The sequence below is a fragment of the Daucus carota genome, chromosome 4 (genome assembly GCF_001625215.2).
Source record: "Daucus carota subsp. sativus chromosome 4, DH1 v3.0, whole genome shotgun sequence".
Classification (NCBI taxonomy): Eukaryota; Viridiplantae; Streptophyta; class Magnoliopsida; order Apiales; family Apiaceae; genus Daucus; species Daucus carota.
In genome coordinates this window covers 30,770,737-30,794,081 of record NC_030384.2, presented here as the reverse complement: position 1 = coordinate 30,794,081, position 23,345 = coordinate 30,770,737, and the positions used below count along the sequence as shown (strand labels likewise).

The 23,345-nt window shown below is 33.2% G+C and overlaps 3 protein-coding genes across 3 annotated transcripts; 2 read left to right on the top strand and 1 right to left on the bottom strand.

Annotated features, from left to right (window-relative positions):
- Positions 1–7,352: 7,352 nt before the first annotated feature.
- On the top strand, positions 7,353–10,572 carry LOC108215923 (protein DETOXIFICATION 16). Its single transcript, XM_017388553.2, has 8 exons — positions 7,353–7,757; positions 8,239–8,783; positions 8,910–8,996; positions 9,104–9,160; positions 9,445–9,683; positions 9,941–10,059; positions 10,153–10,239; positions 10,350–10,572. Exons 1-8 carry the CDS (start codon positions 7,476–7,478, stop codon positions 10,407–10,409), a joined length of 1,476 nt encoding a protein of 491 aa, XP_017244042.1. The 5' UTR covers positions 7,353–7,475; the 3' UTR covers positions 10,410–10,572.
- Positions 10,573–13,920: 3,348 nt separating this feature from the next.
- On the top strand, positions 13,921–17,874 carry LOC108215924 (protein DETOXIFICATION 16). Its single transcript, XM_017388554.2, has 8 exons — positions 13,921–14,288; positions 15,572–16,116; positions 16,245–16,331; positions 16,444–16,500; positions 16,826–17,064; positions 17,322–17,440; positions 17,531–17,617; positions 17,709–17,874. The coding sequence occupies exons 1-8, from the start codon at positions 14,007–14,009 to the stop codon at positions 17,766–17,768; spliced, it is 1,476 nt and encodes a 491-aa protein (XP_017244043.1). The 5' UTR covers positions 13,921–14,006; the 3' UTR covers positions 17,769–17,874.
- Positions 17,875–20,480: 2,606 nt separating this feature from the next.
- LOC108218072 (uncharacterized) lies at positions 20,481–22,425 on the bottom strand. The gene is made up of 4 exons (XM_017390995.2): positions 22,367–22,425; positions 21,903–22,173; positions 20,841–21,738; positions 20,481–20,760 (listed from the first exon to the last, which is right to left on the bottom strand). The coding sequence occupies exons 1-3, from the start codon at positions 22,423–22,425 to the stop codon at positions 21,151–21,153; spliced, it is 918 nt and encodes a 305-aa protein (XP_017246484.2). The 3' UTR covers positions 20,481–20,760; positions 20,841–21,150.
- Positions 22,426–23,345: the final 920 nt, after the last annotated feature.

The following is a 23,345-nucleotide window of genomic DNA, read 5'->3' as shown; positions in this document are numbered from 1 at the left end:
TCCATCTGAATATATATGCAGTGCAAGACTAATACAAGGAACTTAAGAATAACATCACACGCTTATTTTTAAAGATAATTTTCTTTAAATTATCTTTAAAAATAAAATATAATTCAAAAAATCAAGTTCAAGAATTTTAAAGATAATACAATTTTTTTATTGGATTCTAAAAATAATAAAATTCTTTCATATAATTTTTTTAAATTTCGGATAGAAAATATAATTTTAATTTAAAAAATAGTGTTCAAGGATTCCAAAAGTTAATACAATTCTTTTCTTTTTGGATTCTAAAAGTAATACAATTCTTTTCTTATTGAGGAATCCTAAAATGGATAGGATTATATTTATTTAAACTAACAATTATAGATAAAATGCAATTTATACATTATTTTAGAAATTATTAAAGAAGTATAATTTTTATTTTCAAAAGTTTTAAATTTATAGTTTTATTTTATTAAATTAAACATAATACAAAGTTTCCTATTATCACGTGATCCCGTTTTTTTTTTACGAATCCACCTACCACAGAGTGAATCTCCCATCTCCCATCTCGAACCTAAGGTTGGACTAACATGAAAAGATGGTCAGGTTTTAAAATCCAAATCTTCCGAAAAACTTCTACGACGGATGATACTGATACACTCTGATGCTGAAAGAAGCTGCTAAAATTGATTCCTTAATTTTATAAATAATTTGAGAGGAGGATACGCGGGAGGTTACGTGGAGTCTCTAGACACTTTCCGTTTAATTTTTCTAATTTTTTGAGAGAAAATAAGTAAAGTAGCTAAAAAATAATAATCGTAAAAGAGATATAATTCTAATAACTAAAATCTATAAAATTCTAAGTAGTTAAGAAATAGGAATCTTAAAAGAAATGAGAGATAATTCTAAACAATTAAGAAATATGAATCTTAAAGAAAGATATAATAGCTAAAATCTATGAAATTGAATATATTTATCCAATTGTAATTATAAAATTATCATAATGTAAATGATTCTTTATTAGTATTGTGTTTGAGGGGAGGGGGCCCAAATTAATTTTTGTCTAAATAATAATACATTTTCTATTAGTATTATGTTTGACGGGAAAGCGGCTAAAATAATTTTTTATATAAGTTATGATATATTCTTTTCTAAAAGGAATATGATCTTAAAGTTAATACAATTCTTTTCTTTTTGGTAGCTAAAGGTAATACAATTCTTTCTTATTTAGGAACCCTAAAAGAAATATAATTATATTTATTTAAATTAACAATCATAGATAAAATACAATTTATATTTAAGATTTGTAAGGTAGTACATGCAATTTTTATTTTCGATTTACTCTTATAATTTTCTTAAATTTCGAATAGAAAATAAAGGATTGTAAAGATAATAATCATTAAAAAAATCTAATAGCTAAAAAATTAGAACCTTAAAAAAATAATAATTTTTAACTAATATATAATCATAAAATAAAAATAATTAACAAATAATATAGGATATATAAAATAAGAATCATATTTTCAACAACATTATTTTTAAAAGAAAATAATATGATAAACTAATCAGAAACATACTGCTTCTGCACTGAGAAAAGTAGACGATTGAGACCACCAAACACATCCACATTCCACGCTGAGAAACGTAGGCAACTGATAGCCACAAATGGAATACGTATTCAACAATGTAAGTATTTTGGTGGAGCCTTTGCCTTGAACTTTCTACAGTCCTCACATCTATTCGATTCAGTCTTCTAATTTTTCTTAAATTTCGGATTGAAAATATAACGATAATTCAAAAAATCAGGTTCAAGAATTCTAAAAATAATACAATTCTTTTCTTATTAAATTCTAAAGATGATATAATTCTTTTTTTTATTTAGTATTTCTTATTGAATTCTAAAGATGATACAATTCTTTTCTTATTTAGTAATCCTAAAAGAAATAAGATTATATTTATTCAAACTAACAATAATAAATAAAATATAATTTATATTTAAGATTTGTAAGGTAATATGCACAATTCTTATTTTCGATAAGATACATAGAAGATGTACGTAGTTGAATTTTATATTATAAAATTTTATTTTCGATAATATATATTGAAGAATAATCTAATACTAGGTCCGTAATCAAAACTGTGTTTAAGAGTCTAAATAGTAGTTCGAATCATAAAATTTATTAACTCAGCGTGTCTAGAATTATTGAATTTAGTCTTATAATTTTTTTAATTATATTTCAAATTGAAAATAAAATTTTAATCTAATCATATATTGATTTTATGATAATCAAAATGATTCTTGATTAGTATTGTGTTTGACATACACGGGAGGCGGCCCAAACTAATTTTTATCTAAGTAATAATAATTTTTCTATTAGTATTATGTTTGACTGGAAAGTGGCTAAAATAATTTTTTATCTATGTTATAATATATTTTTTGTTCAAACAGGACCACTGTTCAAAATAATCTTTGTCCAATTATAATCTTTAATTTAATCATAATTAGAATAACTTTTATATTTATTTAAACTAACAATCATAGATAAAATACAATTTATATTAAAGATTCGTATAATACGTACAATTTTTATATTCGATTTAGTCTTATAATTTTCTTAATTTTTGTATAGAAAATAAAGAATTGTAAAGATAATAATCATTAAAAAAAAACTAATAGCAAAAAAAAAAAATTACAACCATAAAATAATAATAATTTTTAACTAATAAATAGGAATCATAAAATAAAATAGGATATATAAAATAGGAATCATATATTGATTTTATGATAATGTAAGTGATCCTTGATTAGTATTGTGTTTGAAGGGCACGCGAGGCGGCCCAAACTAATTTTTATGTGAATAATAATAAATTTTCTATCAGTATTATGTTCGACGGGAAAGTGGCTAAAATAATTTTTTATCTATGTTGTAATATTTTTTTTGTTAAAACGTGTACACGGTTCTAAATAATTTTTATCCAATTATAATCTTTAATTTTATCATAATTAGAATAATTTTTATTAGTATTGTTTTTGACAGTAAGGGGACTCAAACTAATATTTAAATTATAATGTTTTGTTATTAGTATTATGTTTGACAAGAGAGCGGTTCAAACTAATTTTGATCTAAATTAAAATATTTAATTTTATCATAAAAATAATAATTATGGATTAATATTGTCTTTGACGGGAGGACGGTTCAAACTAATTTTATTATTAGTATTGTGTTTGACAGGATGACCACCTAAACAAATTTTTATACTAATTATAATACTTTTTATTAGTGATATGTTTAACCGGAAGATGACTCAAAATAATTTTTATGTTATTGTAATATTAATTCGAATCGAAATTTATACAAAATTTATAACGCCGCCGCGAAGCGCGACTTTTTTCACTAGTTTTATTTAAAAGATGAAAAGATTGATTATGAACGAAGAATAGATAAAATAAGGATGGAGAAAAGGGGAGGAATATTTTAAAAGTAAGAAATATCTATAATATTGATCAGCACTTGAACACTTAAATATCTAAATTAAATTTATAAAATTATTAATTATATAATATATATGCTAACGGTTCAGTTCGGATATTTTGGTCGGTTTGGAGATGAAAACCGATACCAAACCAAAAATTTTCGATTTTCTAGTTATCAAAACCAAAACCAAACCAAACTGTTGGGAAACCGATATATTTGGTTTGGATGGTTTGGATCGGCCGGTGTGGACCGGTTTCGGATAACTATACTCAGGCCTACTAGGTAGAATGAGCTGAATTGGAGATAGTGATGAACACGCACATGAAACAAGTACCTATACACGCATCAGCTCATGATTTCTAAATCTTGGAAACTACTTGCTTTGGGATATTTGTGACGCCACTATATATGGCTTAGTACGAGGTGCAAACATGATGCGAGGCTATCTTAATCGAGTTTACGGACACATTGGTCTCTTGTAAGAAGCTTTGATAAGTATTAAGTTGAAAGGTATTTGGAGTTGGAGACGGATCAAGGTGCACATAATACGCCAAAATCTAATAACAACACAACAGTGAGTAGTGAATAGTGATTACCAAAACTAAGTTGCTGACAATGACAAAGTGAATAGTGAAGACGAGTCACGAGACGACTCTACATGTGAAAGGAATGTACATGAAATATTGACCAAATAAGATGGAGACAGACTGGATTATAAGATATATGATGAGCAGAACAATGTCGTAAACTAAGCCGTCTAAGAAGAACAAGCGTGTTGGTATTCTCTAGTTACTTTACTTGCATGGATGTAATTTAAACTAAAGTAATTTAAACTAACTCAATAATAGTCGACTAGACAACGCCGGGATAAGCTTCATTGTCGAGAGGAAAACAGTACGGGGATGGAGTGATAGAAGTGTTGAGTATTCAAGAGAAGGTCAGGGCGAGATGAGCCCTTATCATTATGATAAATGTCAAGTGTCGTGAATATACGAACTGGTTGTTCGTTGTTCAAAAATTCTTGTTTAGTCAGTCCATACATAGATACAAAGAGGGTTTGTTATCCCTCCCTCCCTAGTTATTTACACCAGGGGACAAAGCTCCACCCACATTTTACCACTATCATAAAATATAATTTAATAAGTCATTTTGAATTTATTTTCTTCTGAATGAACATTCCATATCTAAATTTTTATAAAAAGGGAAAAAGTTTAAGAACTTTTTTAAGAAATTATATTTTATATATACTTTAAAATATATATAAATTAATATAAAAAATAGCATAAAAAATAAGAGGGACAAAAAACAGCCTTTAAACACGGAGACATAAAAGCTCTGCTACATCGCCCATCAACTATCCTGGTAGGCTAGTATGATTCACCCGTTATTCTTTTTACTTTCCTGTCATTGCCTTTCTGTTTCTGCTACATAAAATCAATAATACAGTAATTTTTAATATTAAAGTTGTATAGAACAGGAGTGATTCACTTTGACTTGGCTTGCTAGTTGCCACATTGCGACTACTATAAAAATATAAATATACCACTTGACGACACACAGTCACACACCATCTGAGCCGAGTGTTTTGCATGTTTGTCCTACCCTTCCACAGGGAATAAAACAGGAGACATTCATGATTTTTCAAGTATTCACAAAGGGGCATATACATTCATCTTCATGATCAAACCCTTCACCGATTTATCTAAAAATTACAAAGGTAAAATTAGGATCACAAGAATTTATAAAAATTAGAAATTAGAAAAATGCTCCTAGACTCATCAAAATTAGTTGTTTATTGAATACTCCACTAGTTGGTGAAATTTTGGCATGGGTAAGCAAGGGACTCCAAAGTCCCAGCTGCATGAGAGTTGAGAAAATGGAATTTAAGGTGTTGGAAGAGATAGTAACCAGCCGTCTACTTAGACCAAAGCACTCTTAGCAGCAGCAGGTATGGCAAGGTAAGCCCGTGTTTTGTTGTTACATAGGTTGGTGGGATTTTTCATTCAACCAATCATAATTACACCTCTCTCCGCCTCATTTTATAGCCACACATTTCATTGTACTTAAATTTGGACTTAAATGAGTTCACTTTTACTTTCTTTAATGAAGTAGCATAAGATGAGTATATAAAGACCAAGGCAGAAGTTTGGGATAAAATTAGAGATCTGGTTGATTTAGAGGTTTAATCATTTTAATGTTTAATGCTAGTGTTCGATAGTTAACAGATTAAAATAGAGGTTTTGGGTAAAAAATTAATTTTTAAAAAGCTACTTCGAAGAGTTTTTTGGGTTGGAGATTTTGATAAGCTAATCAAACAGTTTTATATTAAATCGTTAATTCGATTCGCTAGTCAAAACATCTATTTAAGTTCGTTAGTCAAAATATTTAATTTAATAACAGCTGATTTCCAAACAGAGGCAAAGCTGTGGGAGCTGAATCATCCAAAATCCCCGCTCCCCTGTCAGCCCCGTGCAGGAATTTTGCAATTATGTGGCCGTTCTGTCTAAATTTATTCACAGAAAAAAGTTTATTTTTATATAAAAGTACAAAAAATTATATTTTTACTAGAATAAATCTTTTTACTAAATAATGAATATAAAACTTCCTTTTAATATTTATATCTAAAAAGAATATGAAATATGTATCTTTTCAAAAAAAATAAGATCCTAAATTTTCGAAAAAAGCTCTCACAAACGGGGCCTATATATTATATGTTTTAAAATTTTATAGTAAACAATTTGACTTAGACTTCTTAGCAGGTGGTTGTGTTAATTTAAAATAAGTGCTTATTGATTATAAATAAAAATTATTTATAAATATGTGTTTGGATAATTTTTTATTTACGATTTATGGGTGAAAGTCAATAATAACATATTTTTAAAAGAATATGTCCAAAATGACTACGGCACAGAAGCGTATCCAAACTAACCAAACGAATGCGCACATGAGAAATGCGCATCACAGTACACGCATGTACAAGATGCGTGTTGCAGCAAAATACAGTGGTAAAACATTTTCATTTTTAAATAATTTATTTACATACACATTGTTTTAATGCGATACGCATTATATAAATGCGTGCTTCTTCGATACGCATCGTATAAATGCGTGGGTGACTTCTGGTCATAATTGCCCTTTTATATATTCTTATTCACGCGCGCAGTCTAATGTCATCAGCTGCATGTTCAAAGTTTACGTGTAAACAAATACATGTAATCACGTATTCACAGTGGACCCATCTGTGTGCATATTAATCTGTGATATAGGTAAGGAAGTATGGGCTTCGATTGGCGTTTGAGAGAATAGTAGGAAGAGACATATGAAAGCTGAGTATGCAACTTGTTTCTGAAGAATGAGCGCTACTAAAAAAAATTTATATACGCATATGACATATGCGTGTTTAAGTGGATAAATAGGACGCTTTTACCGATAAGTGATATTTAGGGCAACCACATCCATAAAATTTAATATTTTGGGCATTTTCTCACGATTTATTGTGTATTCATTAAATATAATAATTAATTATTTTATAAAATCAAATTTTAAAACCAAAATAATTCATTTTAACGTCTGAAATTCCAAATTGACTTAAATATTTTTTATACAGGTAATATAAATAAGTTTATGATTTACTCCCTCCGTTCCTTTATATTAGTCGTTTTGACTTTTTACATGTATTTTAAGGTGCAAAAAGAACATATTTATACATAATATTTTTTCAAATTCTTTTTTTATAAATAAAAATATAGATGTTAGAATTTTACTTAAAAAGAAAATTTGAAAAATAATACGTATAAGTATTTTTTTTTTCACAATGACCTTACAAATCAGTATCTGTTCAGGATGAGTCGAATTCGGTATCCCGATACATAAGATGACCACTGGTTTTTTTTTAAGATAGGGAGGGAGCTGAGCTTTTTAAACCGACTCAAATCGGCAGGCTATATATATCACACTTCCCGTATCAGCTAATCCATTGTTTTGGGTATTTTGCAATAAAATCAGATTCTGCAAGTTATGGGCAAAGGAGAGCAGATAAGTTCATCTTCTTTGATCAAACCTCTCATAAATGGTAATGATGCTGCTGATGAACATTTAAAAGGTGTTATTACAAAACAGGATATTGTAGAGGAAGTGAAGAAGCAGCTGTGGCTAGCTGGACCACTCATTTGTGTTAGTCTTTTGCAGTCATGTTTGCAGTTGATTTCTGTTATGTTTGTTGGACATCTCGGAGAGTTGGCTCTTTCTGGTGCTTCTATGGCTACTTCCTTCGCTTCTGTTACTGGTTTCAGCTTATTGGTCAGTTGCCTTTCTCATTATGCTCATCCGTATTACTTATTTATTTCACAAGAAACGGAATGTTAGAATATGATCCATATAAGTCCTTTTCCTGATACCTTGAGGTTTTAGGAGAACGTAAGTTAAAAGGGTTTGCTAAGCCTTAAATTTGATATATTTAGCTTGTTTTGATTGGTGGGGCTTTTGTATATGCAGGGATGTCCTTCATTATTAACAAGTAGTGGCCAATCAAAATAAGTTAAATACATGAAATTTGGTGTTTAGCATGTGACCATGGGCACACCATAGAAAAACCGTAACTTAATATGATACCAGAGCTCAAGTTAGCAGGGGACTCGAGTTCGAGTAACATTAGTATCTTGTACATTGCAATTTTCCTCACTAGTTTATTATGTTTCTTCATAGTAATCTTTTTGTTTATGTAAGACTATAATTAAAGTTGTTGTGTTGTTAAATGATCGTATTCTATTTGTTTGAGTAGATGGGAATGTCGTGTGCCATGGAGACGTTTTGTGGCCAGTCCTATGGAGCAAAGCAGTACCATATGCTTGGCATACATATGCAGAGAGCTATGTTTGTTCTTTTGCTTGTTAGTGTTCCCTTGGCTTTTATTTGGGCTAATACCGGCATCATTCTCAAAGCCTTGGGTCAAGATCCAGCTATATCAGCAGAAGCTGGCCGCTATGCTCAGTACATGATCCCCTGCCTATTTGCATATGCCCTTCTTCAGTGTCATGTTAGATTTTTACAAACACAGAACATAGTATTTCCGATGATGGTGAGCTCAGGGATCACAACTCTGCTACATATTTTCCTCTGTTGGATTTTGGTGTTCAAGTCTGGCCTAGGTAGCAGGGGAGCCGCTTTGGCCAATTCTATATCTTATTGGATAAATGTTGTGCTGTTGGCACTTTATGTGAGGTTTTCTTCATCTTGTGCAAAAACCTGGACCGGATTTTCGAAGGAATCCCTTCAAAATATTCCAACTTTTATTAGACTTGCAGTTCCTTCAGCTGTTATGGTCTGGTAAGATTTGATCTAACTTTAATCTTCGATTGCCCCTCTTTATATGCACAACTTATCTACTAGTAATTCATCTGTATTAAGAATCTACTGTTGTTCCTGAGTTTTTATTAAACTGACATGCAACAGCTTGGAAATGTGGTCGTTTGAAATGTTGGTTCTACTCTCTGGTCTTCTTCCTAATCCGCAGCTAGAGACTTCAGTACTCTCAGTCAGGTTAAATTTCGCCATTGGTTTCTCTTCTGCAGAACTAAAAAACTTTATTTTCCCGGCTGTTACATATTCTTTACTTTAATCTTTCGTTGCTGATTTTTTGTATTCAGCCTCAATACTGCTGCAAACTGTTGGATGATACCATTTGGACTCAGTGCCTCTGTGAGGTCTGTATAAGCTTCTCGTATTGAGAGTCTGGTTATCTAATCAATTTCAAACAGTTTTCTAAAGGAAATCAATTGTCTGTTTTACTTGAGATGTTTCACATAAAAAATTTTCTCTCTTATTTTGTGAAAGACAAGCGGGTGTTTTCTTAGAAATGGTTAAGAAGAGGGATATTGACTAGGCTCGAATGCTCGAGATTCCATCAGAAACTCTGCTTTAAGTTTTTCAAACTCATAAGAAGATTGTACCTATTTGATCTAACTTCCTCTCATCCTTTATGATATAGCACAAGGGTCTCGAATGAATTGGGCGCAGGTCATCCGCAAACTGCACGATTGGCGGTTTACGTGGTCTTTGTGATGGCTATTGCAGAGGGTATTATGGTTGGAGTACTTTTATTGTTGATTCGTAATATTTGGGGATATGCTTACAGCAATGAAGTAGAAGTTGTCAGATACGTAGCGATCATGATTCCCATTCTTGCAACTTCAAACTTCTTTGATGGCATTCAGTGTGTGCTTTCAGGTTCTCTCTGAAATTCATATAGTTTTTTAATCACATATATTCTTATCAGTTAAGTAAAGAGATAAATACACCCCATTAATGTCATTGTATCAGTAGAACTGTAACCTATTACATACTCCTTTCTTTGGTTGAAAGAAGATCAAGGTTAAGGTCTTAAGGACCTTTACAAACCCTGCATGACATAAACTGTACAACCGAAGAGAGATTTATCTCGTCATTGTGATGATAATAATTTATTGCTTTTTCGTGTCATTAAGGGGTTGTTAGAGGATGTGGTTTCCAGAAAATTGGTGCATATATAAATCTGGGAGCATATTATCTTGTGGGTCTTCCTTGTGGTGTTCTGTTCGCATTTGTTCTACATGTTGGGGGACAGGTAAAAAATTATTCTGAGCACATTTTATTTTCATCATCTATTTTTTTTACCACTATAATCATTCCAACAATCCTGTACATTTGTTCGATGAAGGGGCTCTGGTGGGGGATCCTCTGCGCATTAGTAGTTCAAGTGTTCTTCCTTCTTGTTGTCACGGCTCGTATCAACTGGAATGAAGAAGTATAGCATATTTCCCTTCACTTATCTTATTATTTGAGTTTCCACTTTGCAGTTACAACTTGTTACAACTTACAATTACTTGTTTAACTGCATATATTTTTCTTGTGCAGGCAAAGAAGGCGGAACATAGAGTTCATGATTCTGCGATCCCTGTTGAATTTATCTCGTAAAGCAGAAGCTGTCTGATTGAAATTTTGTATTGCTTTTGTATCAAAATCTAACAATGAGAAGAATCTAATTATTTGAGAAAATAATCTACCTTAATAAGCTCAACAGGCTTGATGTACATGAAGTTTTAAATTGTTGAATCCGAAGTGGATATTGCAGATAGGATATTACATGGTTTTTTCATTTGTGCGGCTATGGGCTAGAATAACAGAGAGCAGAGTATGATTTCAAGTTTTAACCTAATTGCACTTGGGGCTCATGAGCTACTGACTGTTGAGTGTTGCCTGCTCGTAGTTAAATTTTAATGGGACGAGAGTAATAAATAATTATAATATATTATTATTTTTGTAATATTTATTAAATATTGTGGTGCGGTGCGGTTCGGTTCGGTTTGAACCGTCTTGAAGAAAATTAAAAGTGTAATATCTGCAACTCGCATCACACCTCGCGGTTTGTGAAAAATTCAAACCGCAACCGCAGCCGCATCTCGAAAATTAAAAACTTCGTTTTGCACTGGGGTGCGGGCTGTTTCATACAATCTGGACGATTTTTTGATTATTATGGGTTAATAATTGTTATGAGCAAAAATATATGGGCCATGTTGGGCCGGATATTTCAGAAATGGGTCTTGATTTCGTAAAAAGGCCTTGATAAGTGAGTAAGGATGTCCAGCCTCTTCATAATGGCTAGCCCCATACTCTTTAAGAGGGCGCGACTTCAGAAGGGATAAACATTGAGCAGAGAAATGGGAGATGAGAAATAATACTACTCCCTCCGTTTCAATTTACATGTCCACTTTTAAGAAATTTTTTTGTTTCAAATTACTTGTCCACTTCAACTTTCAATGCAAAATTATATTTCCAAAATCAATTATACTCCACACATCTCTTATTTATATTTCCTACATCAATCTCATTCCACATATTTTGATCATTTAATGCAATTAATTTGTGAACATCCACTTTTCTTAAATTGTGTGATTTTTTCAAAGTGGACATGTAATTTGAAACGGAGGGAGTACTGAAGACCCCTCCCACGAAAACATGAAGGCATTAAATTTGTGGCTCCGAAACTGTCTGTCCCTGGTGCATACTTTTGGGCATGTGTGATTTGAGGAATGAGGACTACCCGTTAATATTATATCGGTTTTTCTATGGTGTGCCCAAGGGCACACACTAAGCACTAATTTTTATGAGTTTGGTGCATTCTTATTGGTCATGTAATCATGAATATGGATGGCCCCCCTGCATTTACACCAACTCCACCAATCAAAATCCACTAAACTCATCAAATTTAGTGCTTAATGTGTGCCCTTGGGCACACACTAGAAAGACCCATATTATATTTATAAGATTTGTATCTTATAGATATAAAATCTGAATCAATTAAATCAAATCCATTTTTTAACTCTTAACACCATTATGAAAAAAGACATCAGCTAGTTTTCCTGAGGGTTGTATTGGGGTCGTTTGGTCAAGTTTTAAAAAAAAGATTTCTTTTTTAAAGTAAAGTATGGAAGTAAAAGTGAGAAGTAAATAAGAGCATCTCCAATAGCTTCTTTATAGTGGCTCTTAAATTGAAATTTGAAGAGCATTGTAATTTTGCTTGCTCCAATAGACTCCTAGTCACTCTTAAATTCCCTAAATTTCTCTTTTATCTCTTCGATTGTAGGAGCTACTAATCACTCTTAACTAATATTTTATAATAAATTTGTAAGCACTCATTCTCTCTCCATCCACTTTTTTTGTGCTTTTATGCACATGACTTGCTTTTAATAATATAAAATAAAATAAGGATTGAATATAAGAGGTGTTGTTGGAGGTGAACCTACATTATATCACTAAGAGTAAATATTTTATATTATATTTTGGAGTGATTTAAGAGACTATTGGAGATGCTCTAAGTTAATAAAGTGTTTGGAAAAAAGCGGAAGCTGTAAAAGAGAAGATAGCATTCTCAGTTTCTTAAAAATGCTTCTACTTTTTTACACAAAGAGGTCAAGAAAAGCAAAAGTCAGAAGCGGAAGTTGCTTCTAGTTCCCAAACAGGCTCATTCTATTGTATCCTAGGTCATTTAGGTGTTGTCAGAGGATGTGATTTCTAACAAATTGGTGTGTACATAAATATTGGATCATATTATCTTGACCTTGAAATCCGGGTTTTTAAGTCATTTTTGACTTAATAGTGAGTTTGCATTGTGCGCATAGTGTTTTGCAAAACACTATTTAATTGGGTTACATTATTGTGGGGTCTGATTTGAGAAACATAATAATCATTTTTGAGAAACATAATAAGATTACTATGCGAAGGAAGTAACGTGAGCATAGTGTTTTGCAAAACACTATTTGATTGGGTTACATTAGTATGGGGTCTGATTTATTAATAAGCCAAAATTTGGGGTTATAAAATGCAATAATATCTATATATTATATAAATTTGGTGACCACTTAGAATTATAGTGTTGTAAAAAGCGGGAATCGGACTTAATCGGTGAAGTTACGAAACAAGGATTAATCGGGGATTAATTGAATTGATCGGGGATTAATTTGATTGATCGGTGATTAATCGGAGATTTAATCAGTTCGACGAGCTATGGAACAGGGATTAATCGGTGATTAATCGTGACCGACTTTTAAAACAGAGCTTAGAAATAGAAATCTTAAACCATTACTATTATGAGACAGACAGTGAGACACTCCCAACTGCATGACAGTTGACAAAATGGAATTTAAGATCTTGGAAGAGATGCTAGCAAGATACTGGATCACATATCAGCCCTCTACTGAGAGTCTGAGACCAATGCACTCCTAGCAGCAGGTAAGGTAAGCCTTCGTTATCAAGCTATCATTATAGCAGCTCTCTCCGCCTCATTTTATAGCCACACCTTTCACATATACTGTACTTATATTTGGACCTAATCGAGTTCACTGTACTTTCTTAAATGGAGGAGCATAAGACCCTCAGTCCCATTTTAAGCGATGTTTGATTTTTTTAATACGTATATTAATGTGTCAAAAAATAATATCTATATTCAATAAAATAATTCGATTCTTATACCAAATAAAAGTTTAGATTCTAAATTTTTATTTGATATAAATTTTATATAGAATAATTATGTTAAAAAATGTAAAAAAAAGTGAAAAGCAGTTAAAATAAGACAGAGGGAGGACCCTATAAAAACTGCCCGGTGGCAGCTGAATCATCCAAAATCCCTGCTCCCCATCACCCCGGCCCCCATGTAGTAATTTTGTAATCATATATTACTCCCTCGCTCTCTGTGAGTTGTATATATTGAGGGACAAGAACGTGACATATAGTTCAATATTTTTATAAATATAATTTTATAAATTATTTGTAAGATTTTTGTAAAATCAAATTTTAGAAACAAAGATAAGTCATCAAAAATCAGAAATTTCTGATTTATAAATCATAAATTGACTTCTAAAATTTTTAAGCAAACAATACTAATAAAGTAATTATGATTTATAAGTTCAGAAGCTGGATTTTGAACCGACATAAATGGCCTCTATATGTTACACTTCCCCTGTCAGCTAATCAATTGTTTTGGGTGTTTTGCAATAAAATCATATTTTGTAAGTTATGGACAAAGGAGAGCAGATAAGTTCATCTTCTTTGATCAAACCTCTCATAAATGGCAATGATGCTGCTGATGAACATTTGAAAGGTGTTATTACAAAACAGGATATTGTAGTGGAAGTGAAGAAGCAACTGTGGCTAGCTGGACCACTCATTTGCTTTAGTCTTCTGCAGTCATGTTTGCAGTTGATTTCTGTTATGTTTGTTGGACATCTCGGAGAGTTGGCTCTTTCCGGTGCTTCTGTGGCCAACTCCTTCACATCTGTTACTGGTTTCAGCTTATTGGTCAGTTGCCTTTCTCATTATGCTCATCGGTATTACTTATTTATTTCACTAGATACGGAATGTTAGAATATGATCCAGTTAAGTTCTTATACTCATACTTTGAGGTTTTAGGGGAACATATATATAACTTAGGAGCCGTTTGGGTTAGCTTAAAATAGTGACTTCTTGTTTAAACCAAAGAAGTGGAGTAGAAGTAACAAGCAAGTTAAGACTTATAAGTTATTAAACTGTTTGGAAAAGAAGTAGAAGCCGTGAAAGAAAAGCTAACATTTTCAATTTTTTATAAATATTTCTAGCTTTTTTACACAAACGGGTGAGAGAAATGAGAAGCTACTTTTAAGACCCTGCTTCTTATAAACACACAGGCACTTAAAATGCTACCAGATCTCAAGTTAGCGGGCGACTCGAGTTCGAGTAACATTAGTATCTTGTACTCCCTTTGTCCCATAATAATAGTCTCTTTTCAAAGAATTTTTTTCCCATAATACTTGTCTACTTCAGTGGCGGGACCAGGACTGAGAGTTAGGGGGCTGAAATATTTCGTCATCCATACTTGTATAAATAGCTTTTTCAATATATATCACCATACTATCATTCACTCATGCATCTCCCATCCTATTACGCTCATAAATTGTGATTGTTTTCATAGTAGAAAAAACTCTCTCAACAGTAGCAATGACAACGAGTAAAATCAGAGTTAACTCAACCAGAAGATAAACTAAGGGATAAGCAGTGTGTCAACGTGTCTTAACCATCATGACAGAAAGACTTCTTATGCTTTGAAGTCCAGATTAATCTTTATCCGCTCTCACATCATGGATAAAATTGTCTAACTGATTTGACAACAACTCCGGGTCTAGTAAAAAGAAATTCTTTGGATAAAATTGTGCAAGGAAGACCAATTTTGAGTTATTGAAACTTGAAAATTAATTCCTAGGATCCAAAAAGCCAATACAAAGTAGTAGCTCTATGTTTTCTTTTGTAAAACGGTTATCCATATTGAAAATTACCCTTCCTGAAAATTGTGTAACAATTAATAAGGGTTGATAAGAGTCTACATCCATGCATTTATTAGGGGTACAAGCGAGAAAATATTATCTAATTAATATTTTCTTAATATGCTTAATTTTTAAGAGACCTGTAGTGTGGGACAGAGGGAGTACATTGCAATTTTCCTAACTTACTAGTTTATTATGTTTCTCTATAGTAAACTTCTTGTTTATGTATGACCATTAATAAAGTTGTTGTGTTGTTAAATGATCGAATTCTATTTGTTTGAGTAGATGGGAATGTCGTGTGCCTTGGAGACGTTTTGTGGCCAGTCCTATGGAGCAAAGCAGTACCATATGCTTGGCATACATATGCAGAGAGCTATGTTTGTTCTTTCACTTGTTAGCGTTCCCTTGGCCATCGTTTGGGCTAATACCGGCATCATTCTTCAAGCCATGGGTCAAGATCCGGCTATATCAGAAGAAGCTGGCCGCTATGCTCAGTACATGATCCCCAGCCTATTTGCATATGCCCTTCTTCAGTGTCATGTTAGATTTTTACAAACACAGAACATAGTATTTCCGATGATGGTGAGCTCAGGGATCACAACTCTGCTGCATATTTTCCTCTGTTGGATTTTGGTGTTCAAGTCCGGCCTAGGTAGTAGGGGAGCCGCTTTGGCCAATTCTATATCTTATTGGATAAATGTTGTACTCTTGGCACTTTATGTCGGGTTTTCTTCATCTTGTGCAAAAACCTGGACTGGATTTTCAAAGGAATCCCTTCAAAATATTCCAACTTTTATTAGACTAGCCTTTCCTTCAGCTGTTATGGTCTGGTAAGATTTGATCTAACTTTGATCTTCGATTGGCCCTCTTTATATGCGCACAACTTATCTACTAGTAATTCATCTGTATTAAGAATCTACTGTTGTTCCTGAGTTTTTATTAAACTGACATGCAACAGCTTGGAAAGGTGGTCGTTTGATATGTTGGTTCTACTCTCTGGTCTTCTTCCTAATCCACAGCTAGAGACTTCAGTACTCTCAGTCAGGTTAAATTTTGCCATTGGTTTCTCTTCTGCAAAACTAATTAATAAACTCTATTTTCCCGGCTGTTACATATTCATGAACTTTAATCTTTCTTTGCTGATTTTTTGTATTCAGCCTCAGTACTTCTGCAAACTGTTGGATGATACCATTTGGACTCGGTGCCTCTGTGAGGTCCGTATAAGCTTCTCGTATTGAGAGTCTGGTTATTTAATCGATTTCAAACAATTTTCTAAATGAAATCAATTCTGCTTTACTTGAGATGCTTCACATAGAGATTTTTCTCTCTCTTATTTTGTGAAAGACAAGAGGGTGTTTTCCTAGAGACCCTTGCCTGATACATAGACTGTCACACACTCACACACAAGTGCCTTTACCAAGACTCTTCACTAGGCTAGAATGCTCGAGATTCCATCAGAACTTCTGCTTTCAGTTTTTCAAACTCATAAGAAGATTGTATCTGTTTGATTTAACTTGCCTCTCATCCTTTCTGATATAGCACAAGGGTCTCAAATGAATTGGGCGCAGGTCATCCGCAAACTGCACGATTGGCGGTTTATGTGGTCTTTGTCATGGCTATTACGGAGGGTATTTTGGTTGGAGTACTTTTGTTGTTGATTCGTAATATTTGGGGATATGCTTACAGCAATGAAGTAGAAGTTGTCAGATACGTAGCGATCATGATTCCCATTCTTGCAACTTCAAACTTCCTTGATGGCATTCAGTGTGTGCTTTCAGGTTCTCTCTGAAGTTCATATAGTTTTTAAATCACATATATTCTTATCAGTTAAGTAAAGAGATATATACACCACATTAATGTCATTGTATCAGTAGAACTGTAACCTATTACATACCCCTTTCTTTGGTTGAAAGAAGATCAAGGTTAAGGTCTTAAGGACCCTTACAAACCCTGCATGACATAAACTGTACAACCGAAGAGAGATTTAGCTCGTCATTGTGATGATAATAATTTATTGCTTTTTCGTGTCAATAAGGCGTTGTTAGAGGATGTGGTTTCCAGAAAATTGGTGCATATATAAATCTTGGAGCATATTATCTTGTCGGTCTTCCTTGTGCTGTTCTGTTCGCATTTGTTCTACATATTGGGGGACAGGTAAAATATTATTCTGAGCACATTTTCTTTTCATCATGTATTTTTTTTACCACTATAATTTCAACAATCCTGTACATTTGTTTGATGAAGGGGCTCTGGTGGGGGATCCTCTGCGCATTAGTAGTTCAAGTGTTCTTCCTTCTTGTTGTCACCGCACGTATCAACTGGAATGAAGAAGTATAGCATATTTCCCTTCACTTATCTTATTATTTGAGTTTGCACTTTGCAGTTACAACTTAGTTTAACTGCATATATCTTCCTTGTTCAGGCAAAGAAGGCAGAACATAGAGTTCATGATTCTGCAATCCCTGTGGAATTTATCTCCTAAAGCAGAAGCAGGCTAATTGAAATATTTGTATTGATGAGTAAAAAGTAAGCTTTGTAAAAGAGAACTAGAATCATAAATCTCCATAGAGAAATTATTGAATTTTTCACTATCTTTAGCAACTTAAAAAATAGTAAAATATAGAGAGATCAATTCTGCTCAGAACTTAAAGTAACAATACCCATGTTTAAGGTGTAATCTTGATCAATTATGGAAAAGATTTACCAAAATCTTATATTGATTCTGATTCATATCAAAATTAAAGGGATGCATTCAGCTTCAGTGATTCTGTATGAAGTAAACTCTTCTGTTGCTGCTACTCTGTTTATGATGTTTCAATCACTTGATACATGTAATTCAACAAAATCAGTTCTTGACTTTTTTTTCCGTGTGTTTTTAAGAATTTTGACCGCACATTTATAAATATTATTTTTGAATTTTTATTTTTGTGAATTAAAATATGACACTAATATTTTTATTCGCAAAAGAAGATTTTGGAAAATAATAATTCTAAATATAAGGTCAAAACTCTTAAAAGCACGTATAAAAATTGGGGTTAAATCTCAAAGTGCTCACAGAAGTGAAGGGCTGGTATCAAATTAGTCATCAAACTTAACGGGGTATCACTTGAATCACTAAAGTCCAATAAATATCAAATATATACCTCAGATATGTGTTCGAGAACTAAAAATTATATCTACGGAGTTCTATACATTTTTCTTGAATTCTGCTACAACCAAATGAATAGTTATGAATTCTAATGAATAGATTATAATGACAAATCTTACAAACTTGTATTTCGGTGCGTGGACATTTCTGGGGATAATTATTTATTGTGGGTACAAGTTGTAAAGTTGTACTTGGGTTCAAAGAAATTACGCAACACAATAAAGATAAAAAACACCTCCATAATTGAAGAAAACTTTACCTCTGTTACTTTTCTCTGACACGACATGCATGAAGACTTAGGAGTACTTAGAAGTCGAGGATCCCTTTATTTTATAGAAAAATTTAAAGGATAGGTTCGATAATCAAAAACTAGTTTATCAACCTAAAACTAAAAATGATTGGGCAAATCTAAGACTTCAAGATTTTAAGAGTGTTCGGAAATATAGTTATGCCCTATTCAAAATAAGTTTTAGGCTCATTATGTGTGGTGAGGAAGTTACTGAGAGAAAAAAATAGACAAAACATTATCCATTTTTCATCCAATAATATCAACTTAGCGAAGATGTACAAGGAGCGCAAGTTTATCATGTTTGGGATCTCCTTGTTGCTAAGCAAAATCATGAATTGGTGATTAAAAATCATCAGTCCCGTCAAACGAGATTTGCCCCTTACCAAAAGTAAATAACACGACATTCCAGCAAAATGCATAGAGTTGGATGAGACCATGGTCGCCATCGTGGACGAGGCTGTCGTCGTGGAATTTTCGTCCTTATAACAACTCTAGTCACAGAAGTGGCAACTTAAAACACGGAATAAATGAAAGGCCACAAGGAGGGAAAACTGAAAATTTACACCTAAATGCAAGTTTTTATTAATTTAGTTAGTTGACTGCAAGTTAAGTTTAGTTCTGTGATCCATTTACAAGTTTTTTGAGTTTAGTGACCCAACTGCAAGTTGGTTATGAGTTTAGTAATCTTTTTACATAGTAAGACGATGAATACTACAAAGACATGTACTTCATTCCCTCAATCTTATTTCTTGTAAGATGTTTTAAGGTTACTTTTAACACAGTGTTTGATGATTTTTGATAAGTACTCCCTCCGTCTCTAAAAACGTTTTTCGTTTGAAATGTCGGCACTGTTCATAACACGAGACAAATTACTAATTTACGTCTAATCTATAAGATAAAATATAGTCATGAGTGATCTTGTTGGATTTGTATTCATGAGTACTTTAATACGGTGAAGATTTTATGTTTAATAAGTAATATAAAATCAAAGATATTGATGATCAAAAGTGTGTAGTGGCAAACGTGATAAAGCCAAATGGGAAAAGTATTTAGGGACTGAGAGCATCTCCAAGGCTATTATCTAAACTCATTAGCTATAATTCTTATCTAAATGGACTATACAAATTTTTTGCTAACAGTGAAGGTTTTCACTGCAATGGTGTTACGTATAATTATTATAAGCTAAAATTATACCTAATTGCCTTTTTGGTTTAACAAATATATTGAATGATACTTTGTTATGTATAATTTTTTTAGCTAACAATTTTCAACCCTTGGAGATGCTCTTTCTAGAAACATAAAAAAAATTCACAGAGTATAATTTGACAACCGTTATTTATTATAGGTAAAATACAATTGTTATAATTTGTTCCATCCTATTCTCAGGGGTGAATTTTGAACTTGTCAATCCGACGTCGTGAATGTGAGTCAAACGGATCGGGTAGTTCCGAGACAATTGCTCGTTGACAAGTGCAGGATCACATGGTTGTGTGATATTTTTGTTGGGTTAATGCTCTAATTGGTCACTGTACTGGACTAAAACTTTCAGTTGGCCTACCGAGCCATAAAAGTTTTCAGTCAACTAATTGTACCCTTAAAAACTTTCAAGTAGGCCCTCCGTTAAGTCTCTGTTAAGTTTTTAACAGAGACATCATCAGCTGTACTTTAAAACAAGCACACACCCATATAAACAGAACATAAAAAGCATATGTGGATTAATATTCCTAGGAAATAAAAAGCCAAATCAAAAGAGAATATAACCAAAAGCAGCACATGTCAATCAAATCAAGAATCCAGCTAACCAATGTAACTGTGCAGTTAAACAAAGTCATGGTCCATGACTGACTACAGTGCATAAATAATACAAAAGTTTCATAGAAAACAAGTCTTTAAAGATTCCCACTAAGATAAACTAAAGCTTCTTTCTTGGATGAATAAAAGCCTTGTCCCTCTTCTTTTTGGTCTGTTGACTGCCCCTTGTAGCTTCACCCCCCCTGCAGCTGCATCTAGAGGGTTTGAAGGAGAGTTCGCTGGAACCTAATATAAAAACAGTTTGAAATAAATGTTAATAATATGCATATGTTAATAATATGCAATCACACAGCTAGCCAATGTACCTGTGTTGGTTGTTGACTGGATGGTAGGGGTGGTGTGAATACCTCCTCTGCACTCATTCTAAGTGCTTCCTCCATCATCTCAGCTTCCCCAGTCATAGCCTCATCCTCATTTCTTTCCAGCTCCTTTTCAACCTCTAAATCATCCTCAGTTGTAACCTTTCTCTTTCCACCCCTCTTTTGCCTAGCTTGTTCAACATAGCCTTCTAGCTTGTTTGGACAGTATCCTCAGTTGTGCCCCTTCTCCCTGCAGATAGTACAGTGCATGACTCTTCCCAATCTAGTCATGCTGTTGAATTTGCCCTTCCCCTTCTTAACTGCACCTTCCCAGCCTTCCCTTCTCCTTTGTTTTTTGGGCCTCCCCCTCAGTTTTTTCATCATTGGTGGTAGAAGAATTACATCTCCTTCTGTTAAATACCTCATGTGCCCCTGCTTTATGCTTTTGTGCTACTGCTGGCTCTGCATAAGCATAATCCTCTTCCTCCTCTAACTCATTATTATAAATTGGCTCTTTAAGCAAACTAGAGTCATTTCTCTGTCCACTCAACCCTTTCAAAGAATCTCTTCTTGCTTGGCTCTGACTCTTCTCTAGTGCATCATTTTCTTCTCTCAATTGTGCTCTCATTCTTCTCATATCAGCTAGCTCAGTGTCACTACATGGCCACTCCTCTTCATCTTCTTCCTCCACATACCCACTGTCATCATCAGTTTCATCTTCTTGCTCATCCATTTCAGCCACATAGTCATCATCATTGTCCCCATCTTCTTCCAACACTACTGATTTCCCTTTCCCCTTGTCTTGAGTCTTGCTCAAATATCTCTTCCTTGCAGTGAATTTCTTGTTTTTCATATCAGCACTGGTTGGGTAAACACCTCCAACATCCTCAAGCTCATATCCCTCCTTAAATATATCAAAAATAGACTCCCCCCCCCCCCCCCCATCTCTTCTATCACCAACATTGCTACCTCCCTCATTACAAACAACCCCCCCCCCCCCTCTTCAGATCCAGCTATTGTGAACCCTAGACTTGGAACTTGATAAGCATGATACACATGTAGTTTTACCACTCCAGTGAATCTTGAAACCCTAGCCACCCTTTCAATTTCTTCATCATAAATCAGTGACTCATACCCTTTATCTGGAGTTACCCCATCTTTCATGTAGTAAATTGTATCCTCATCTCCTACAACCTCACTAGCCTTAGCCCTAATTTCCTTTATTGTCATTGCTAAAAAATCAACATTATTCCACACCTTCTTAAATTTCCCACAATAATTATACTCAGCTAAGGTCATAAATCCACCTCCATAATACACTACTAGCCTATACGGCCTCCTGAAAATTCGAAATTAACCAAACACAATACAAGCATTCAAGACCCAAACATTCGAACAGTCATTTCTAAACATACATACGATTATACTATTGCAACAAAACATGCAACTCATACTTTGATTTGTAAACACACACACACACACACACACACACACACACACACATATATATATATATATGAATACACACTTACCGATTCTTTGGGTCGTTCATGTCCAGTAGCTCGGGGTTCCACAACGACGCGAAATCCATCTCCACCAGCTCGATCTTTGATTATATGATCACAAACTCCAATTCCGTACCTCGATTGAGTGATTCCCTCTTTGCTTCAGCTAGGTCACCGATAACGCGCTCAAATATTTGTAACGGATATATGTAATTAGGGTGGGGATCAGGACGGGTTTTATTAAAATGGGTGGGTTTAATAACGGGTCAGGTAAAAGCAACTGAGATTTAACGCCTCCCGTTAGAGTCAAACAATAGATTACCGGCGCTGAAAATTGTTTTAAGATTATTTATGTGATTGTAAGTGATTAGATGCTTTGTTATTTAAATTAAAACTTTTTTGGCTCGGTAGGCCAACTGTTCCAGTACAGTGACCAATTTGAGCACTAACCCTATTTTTGTTATACTGAACTAAGTTTAATATAAAAATTAATTTTAAAAAAATTATGTGATTTACTATTTTCTGTAAAAACTAAAAAACCGAATTATGAAAAAGTATGGGGCTTACTTTTTTCTAGAAACAACTTTTAGACAAAAGCTGTCATCTAGGGAAACTACTTTCACGTAGTATGTATAATCCTTACCTAATACACCACAATTACAACAAACTTTTGCCAAAAAATTTTAACTAAAAAAGGAAAAAAAAAACGCGTTATCTGGAAACCTAAGAAATTATACCACTTCAAAACAGGTAGAACCGAGTATTATGTTCTCTTTTAAGCTGATATCTTCATCAGCTTATGCAAAATCAGTCCGCCAATGTTTACCAAATGATCCATATTGTACTCTCCAAATGCTTACAAAATCAATTGCGAAATTAGCATGATGCAGAATATGTTTAGCCCCAAAAAGACACAATAAATCAAGCAAATATAATTATAACTTAATTCAACACCAAGAGAAAAAAAAAGGTTATAAACTGACCCTAAATAATTTATTATCTTTTA

Bases quoted from the DNA above. Each gene is read 5' to 3' on its own strand.
- LOC108215923 (XM_017388553.2), top strand. From the start codon at position 7,476: ATGGGCAAAGGAGAGCAGATAAGTTCATCTTCTTTGATCAAACCTCTC. The intron at 8,784-8,909 runs GTAAGATTTGAT...GACATGCAACAG, and splicing joins CCTTCAGCTGTTATGGTCTG to CTTGGAAATGTGGTCGTTTG. The intron at 9,684-9,940 runs GTTCTCTCTGAA...CGTGTCATTAAG, and splicing joins CATTCAGTGTGTGCTTTCAG to GGGTTGTTAGAGGATGTGGT.
- LOC108215924 (XM_017388554.2), top strand. From the start codon at position 14,007: ATGGACAAAGGAGAGCAGATAAGTTCATCTTCTTTGATCAAACCTCTC. The intron at 16,501-16,825 runs GTCCGTATAAGC...TTTCTGATATAG, and splicing joins GGACTCGGTGCCTCTGTGAG to CACAAGGGTCTCAAATGAAT. The intron at 17,618-17,708 runs GTATAGCATATT...TTCCTTGTTCAG, and splicing joins GTATCAACTGGAATGAAGAA to GCAAAGAAGGCAGAACATAG.
- LOC108218072 (XM_017390995.2), bottom strand. From the start codon at position 22,425: ATGGATTTCGCGTCGTTGTGGAACCCCGAGCTACTGGACATGAACGAC. The intron at 22,174-22,366 runs GTAAGTGTGTAT...TCGAATTTTCAG, and splicing joins ATGAACGACCCAAAGAATCG to GAGGCCGTATAGGCTAGTAG. The intron at 21,739-21,902 runs GTAAAACTACAT...GATATATTTAAG, and splicing joins TTTCAAGATTCACTGGAGTG to GAGGGATATGAGCTTGAGGA.